Here is a 6,704-nt window from a genome sequence, read left to right as displayed (position 1 = left end):
ATTTAAAGTTTGTATTCTTTTAAACAATAGCATATGCCTTAATAAAGAATGTCTTATTGCAATCTCAAGTTGAAATGCAAAATTTTTTGTGAAAAGGATTGTTTTCTTAAGAAGGTAACATGGATTCTAGTCCTATGGTTTAGTTGAGTAAATAGATTGTTATCTTGGTTAAATTAAGATACAGGTACAACTTCTCCCTGCCTTGACGTTGCCCCATTCTTGTGCTTGTGTAGCTAGATGACGGAGATGCCCGGAGTTGGCCCATGGTATCCCTCATATCATTGGGAGAATGAGGTTTGCCGATTGAGGCGAGTGATTGTGATGCTGCCTAGTTCTGAGGGCCCAGGCTAGTGTGGTGAATTAGCCCACCCTAGTGCGCAGACATCCCTCTGAGGGGCAGGAGGATCGAGCGACGGAGCCTGAGAGGGCGATAGGCCGGCTTGAGTCCTCGCTAGCGCGGCCGACGAGATGAGGTGTATGGTCCGGTAGGGTTTTTCCCATCATGTAGAGGCTAGAAGGCCGAATTCTAGATCATCGGCGGTATAAAAGAAAAGAATAAGAGAGCTGGTTTGGCTTGTATGGAATTGATTCATGTATAAACTTTTTTTATAAATCTTGTCTTTGGCATTATTGTACTGTGGAAAAAGGCTGTTTCAATAAACCTTGTGAAAAGGGCCTTAATTAAGGAACATGTTTATTTATGTCAAACAGTGTGGTAGGATTAATTAGAAAACAAATTGACGCGTGAGTAGGGTGGAAAGTGGGAGGATAGAATGCCCCGATGGCACCATCCTACGGACGGGTGGACCCGATTAGTCGGGTAGCTTTCCAACATATTAAGTGAAAGCCCTATGCTAGATAGATAGATTCTCGGGCAATTCTATTCTACAAAACTAGGTCAGCGGGCGACTGTGCCTTGCATTGATGATTGATGAGGAAAAAAACGTTGTCTCTAGGAATCAAGACTAGTAGTTGCCCAAATTTATGATCAATTACCCTATGGGTGATTTGATTTTTAGAAGACCACGCTCTCCTTGCGGGATAGGACTAGGTCTACCTATGAATCGTATCCTTGAATCTCTACATGGTCAAGATGTCGATAAATTGGAAATTTTCTCCATGTTAAGACTTAGTGGACTATCTTAAGTGTTTCCCCTATTTTGGAAGGGGGGAACCTTACAAGTGGTATTAGAGCTGATCTTAGTTCCTAGGATTTATTTTTCAAAGGCTAACTATCAAAGGGATTAAAACAAGTGATTGTTTATCATATGAGGACGAATCAATCATCTCTACTGGCCATAGAAGTGATTTGAATATCCTCCTTGCTCACGTCTAAAAATTGCAAGAAATGCCAAATTAGTTGGAAGCATTGTTGTCAATCTAGCCACTAGAACTAGAATCAGTTAATTATGAGATGCCATGAAATTACACCTTCGTGAAAGGTTTTGTCCTCCCGGATTTCGAGAGGATAAAATGAATGAATTTTTGATGCTAACCCAAGAAAGGAAGACCCTAAAAGAATACCACCAAACTTTTGTAAACTTCTCTGATTTGCTCTACAGATGGATGAGGTAACTCTTCTCCATCAATTCATTTGGAAGCTTAATCTACCATTGAATAACCTCGTTAAGAATGCAAAACCATCCTCTATTTCAAAAGCTATAATTATAGCCAGAGACTGTGATAAAGTTTTTTTATATAGAAAGTGTCGAGAAGGAAATGAGTCCTTCCATGTTAATCAAGAAGAGGTCTCCTAATTCAAGAGGAACATCAAGCCCACCCTTGGCTACAAGGAATCATGAGCTAGAGCAAAAATGGGTCAAGAAATAAGGACAGCAGGGTTAAAGATAACCGAATTCAACAAGTATTTCTATGAGTAAATAGAAGAGGATTGGTGCAAGATTCATGTGAAGTAATGTGCATGATGAATAGAGGTATTCTACAAGATGATATTGAGATTATGAAATTTTTATCATAAGTTAGCTTGCATAAAGGATTGATTCCCTTACGTTTTTCCATGACAATTTGTTAAGTACCATATTACATGGGGGTATAGAATAAGGAATTCGAAGGTTCATAGCATTTGAGAGGTATATGGATGCATGAACTTAGGATAATAAGGCCAATTAACTTTCGAATAATAGACCTTTTGGAGGCACAACAAAACAAGCCAAACACATGAAATAAGGGACTCAGAATAATGTTTAGATAAAAGAAGATTTCTACCTAGAGATGTGTGTCCTTCTCTTTAACATTTTGTTTAACCTTACACCATTCACCACCCATTCTTTCAATTTCTGTTTAGAGGAGTAAAAAGCTATGGAAGGCCAGTTTTCTTTGATGTTGTTGTGATCACATGTACCATATGTCTTTGCTTCCCATTGTGAGAGAGATCCACTGATCATGGGGGACTGACCATTGCTGGGTATCCCTGTTCCAAATATCCTTAAAGTGGACTATACCCTTGGCTTGTAGTTTCTTGGCCATCCTTTTGTTGAGCCATAGTGCTGGAGAGCTATCTTTCATAGCTACTTTACTCAGTCAAACACTCTGTTCCAGAGAGGAATCAGCCCTTCCTCCCCCTATCCACTCAGCTTGGCTTAGCACTTCTTTCCAATTATTAACCAGTAGAGCTGAAGGAATCTAGAGCCTAATATTTGAATAGAGCCAAGGTACATGAGTTTGTCCAACCAGTGGGTTTGAGGCCGGGGCTGATTTTCCACCTTGGCAGTTGCAAGTTTCTGTTGGAAATATCACCCAAATCCATTCAAAGGTTGAAAGGGGCTATATTACCTTGATTACTTTACTCAAGATTCATCCTCAAATGGGCGCCTATTTCAAAATAGCCTAGAGGGCATCTTGTTCATTTATGGCAAACCCACATGGGGGGAGATGGCATCTTATGCTTGTAAGACATCATAGGTGATGTCATGAGGTCATGTACTACTTGCCTATATAAGAGGCCCTTGCTAATGAAGATAACAACTCGTGTGTCTCTATGTTTATGCCTAAACTATGTTTCATTAGCATTTCTTAATCCACTCATAATCTTGCTTCTAACCATGACCATAGCATTGTTTGATCCTCCTTAGCTTTGCTAATCCACTCACTAAACCTAGAATTGGTATCAGAGCTTAGGATTAACATTATCCAAATCTCACTCATTAGGGATTAATTAGCACCTCATTAGCTTAAGCCTATCTTATCCCCTCCACTTATCTAGCTTGAAATATAGGCAATCCATGGAGGATCAAGATCTCATCGTCCTCTTCAAGACTCATCACAAGCGCTCAGCCAGGCGTTCTCAACACAAAGACAAAGTTGCTGACGGGCGGAATTAGCCAAAGAGTGCCCGGAGTCAACAGCATTGCTGCAGAGACCTGCGCCTTTTTATTTGGGGAAAAACATTGCCCCATCGCCATCGCTTTGCCAATCTCTAATTCCTCAGAGCCTCGAGGGTTTTCATAGGCTGCAAACACGCCTATCTGGTCAGATTTGCAAATGGTTTCGTGGTTTGGTGGCTGTAGGACTGACAGAGCTTCTGGAGCTTCATCTCTTAACAGTAAATGAATGAGTGATTATTCCACTTAATCACCAATGTTTTGTGCTTAAATTAGTCTCAAATCACTGATATTGAAAGTGCATAAAGCATTAGGTGCTTGGACCTAGGCCTCTACTTCTTTCAAGTACTCCAAGTGACCCAATTTTTAGAAACTATTTTGAAAGCATTTATCACATTGGTCACCATATACTTGATGATATTACTATATTGTGATGATGTTATTGTTTACATCATTTTTTGAATCACAATGGCTGAACCATCTGATGCTGAATCATCAAATATTCAACATTTGAAGTCTAAGAAGAAAAGCAGAAAGCCAAGGAGACGGGTAAGAAACAATGTCTACAACCCAAGTGCAAACAATGTTTCAGGAGGGCATGACTGGTCTGAATTTTTCATAAATAATCTTCATCTATTTGGTGAAGGTATCTAATCTTGTAAAAGCATTAGACACTGCCCTTGAGTGATACTCAAGTGGTAAGACCTTGCTTTATCATCATGTCTACATCCTCATTTCATGTTGATAAGTTTAATGGGGTAGGCTTTCATACCTGGCAAGTTAGAGTAAGATTTATTCTCATGAAGAAAGGTCTGTGGAGGGGAGTTGCTAGTGGAAAGGAGAAAAAACCTACCACTAGAGATGGTGAGCAAGGATGGTTACCTAGGGATGAGAAAGCTTTTGCCATAATTGCATTAGGTCTAAGTGACAACTACGTACATCATATCTCTAATGCAAATAACTCCGCTGAAGCATGGGAAATCCTAGAGAAATTATTTGGGGCAAAAGGGAAGCATTCCAAGATAGGGCTGAAAATCCAAGATAGGGCTGAAAATCCAATTTTTTAAACTTGAAATGAAAGCTTCTGAGTCTTTACCTTCTCATCTTAATTATATGAAAAGCCTAATGTCACAACTTGCAACAATAGGAGCACCAATAGATGAGGAAGATGCCATTGCAGTTTTGTTGAAAAGCATGCCTTATGATGAATATGGACATTTAGTATCAACTCTCATGAATCTTCCGGACCCTACTTTAGAAGCCATTGAAGCTGCACTCCTTGAGGAGCACAAGAAGAAGCAAGAGAAGATAGGGGTAATTGAAGGGGCATACTTCTCCAACAACAAGTCACACTTCAAGAAGAAGAACTTCATCGACACAAAAGGAAAGAAGAAGACTTGTGGATTCTGCGGCAAGGACAATCATATTGAAGAAAATTGTTTCTTCAAACAAAAGGCACAAAAGGCATTCCTCGCAAGTCAAGACAAAGAAGAGCTTCAAGAAGAGGCCTCCGAAAAGGCCAATTTTATCGAAGATGAATGGGCCTTTTGAGTAAAATCAAGGGATTGCACGTACCATGTTTAAAACCTCTCCATCCTAAACATAACTATCTCATTGTAAGCTTTACTATGGTATTCTAGAATCATCCATCATTGCTAGCATTGCAAACCTAACTGGAATAAGACCTATGGGCACCAGCATGGTCATCATAACTAGTTTTTGTATGTTGTAACTAGAGCCTAGAATTGCCATCATAAAGGTAGCATTGTCATGGATTTGGTTGAAGGAGGGTTTGTTGGAAATATCACCCAAATCCATTCAAAGGTTGAAAGGGGCTATATTACCTTGATTACTTTACTCAAGATTCATCCTCAAATGGGCGCCTATTTCAAAATAGCCTAGAGGGCATCTTGTTCATTTATGGCAAACCCACATGGGGGGAGATGGCATCTTATGCTTGTAAGACATCATAGGTGATGTCATGAGGTCATGTACCCTTGCCTATATAAGAGGCCCTTGCTAATGAAGATAACAACTCGTGTGTCTCTATGTTTATGCCTAAACTATGTTTCATTAGCATTTCTTAATCCACTCATAATCTTGCTTCTAACCATGACCTAACCATGACCATAGCCATGTTTTATCCTCCTTAGCTTTGCTAATCCACTCACTAAACCTAGAGTTTCCATCTAGCTATGCATGCCCAAGGCTGGTTAGACTCCAGCTTTTGCCTATCCATTTGTTCACAGTTGTTTGGCCTTGTCAACCAGATTAGGATGCCCCATCCACCATTCTCTCTGCTAGCACATACTTGTTCCCAAGACACAAAATTCCACATCTTTCTGTCAACAAACCACAAGAACTCTTTGAGACTCTTGTCAATCTTATGCGCCAAAGTGCTTTAGAGAATTTCATCAAGGATGCCACATACACTGGTAAAGCTGTCAAAATGTGTCTCAGACTACTTTCCTTGCTATGCTCAATCTGAGGTGTGCTCTTGCTTTGAGCTTCTGGGTGATATTTTTGTGTAGCCATTCAAAACATTGATGAGTTGTTAGCCCTATTCCAACAACTAGACAGCCCAAGTATCTGACTATGGAGTTCTTTAAGTCAAACTCTGCTAGGCAGTCCTTTTGGTCCACATACTTGAGTTTAATGCACTCAGTTTTATGTGGACTCTATCTTGGAGCCACTCTGCAAAATTTGTTATACACTTCCATCAAGCTAGTTAAACTCTGTTGCTCACACTTGACTATATTGGAATTGTCATCTGCAAATAGCTGGCATGCAAAACTTTTGCCAAATGGCAATGGGAGAGGTTTTAGTGCATCCCTTTGAATAAGTAAGTCTATGTTCCTCAGTAGTGGATCTGTAGCTAAGGCAAAGAGAAGGGGGGCAAGCGGGCACCCTTGTCTCACTGATCTCCTCAGGGGGGCAAACTTGTTGGACACATATCCATTGATTTGGACAGTAGCATAGGCATTGCTGAAGAGTGTTTGCACCATACTAGTGAACATTGACCGAAAGCCCATCTTTTTGAGCACTGCCAATATGAATTCCCAGCCCACTCTGTCATATGCCTTCTCAAGATTCATATTGATCATAACATAATCCTCTTCTTGTTCAGTGGCCCAATCCATGGCTATTAATACATTAAAGATAGCTTCATGTATACTCCTACCATGCACAAAACCAAACTGCATTGGGTGCACCCTTTCACGTAGTAGAGCCTTTATCCTTAGGGCTAGAGCTTTAGCCATAACTTTATATATTGTATTCAGCATTGTCAGAGGCCTATAGTTCTTTACTTCTTGATTGTCCCCATTCTTGGGTATGAGTTTAATGAGTCTAGTATTGATGCTC

General features: G+C 40.1%; 1 protein-coding gene across 1 annotated transcript; it reads right to left on the bottom strand.

Annotated features, from left to right (window-relative positions):
* Window positions 1–6,019: 6,019 nt before the first annotated feature.
* Window positions 6,020–6,481, bottom strand: LOC147631799 (secreted RxLR effector protein 78-like). The gene has a single exon (XM_086807960.1). It carries the CDS (start codon window positions 6,479–6,481, stop codon window positions 6,020–6,022), a length of 462 nt encoding a protein of 153 aa, XP_086664086.1.
* Between the last annotated feature and the right edge of the window lie 223 nt (window positions 6,482–6,704).

The sequence above is a fragment of the Cibotium barometz genome, chromosome 14 (genome assembly GCF_041138505.1).
Source record: "Cibotium barometz isolate CiBa-2024 chromosome 14, ASM4113850v1, whole genome shotgun sequence".
Classification (NCBI taxonomy): domain Eukaryota; kingdom Viridiplantae; phylum Streptophyta; class Polypodiopsida; order Cyatheales; family Cibotiaceae; genus Cibotium; species Cibotium barometz.
This window is presented reverse-complemented; position numbering and strand designations above follow the sequence as displayed.

Bases quoted from the DNA above. Each gene is read 5' to 3' on its own strand.
- LOC147631799 (XM_086807960.1), bottom strand. From the start codon at position 6,481: ATGGATTGGGCCACTGAACAAGAAGAGGATTATGTTATGATCAATATG.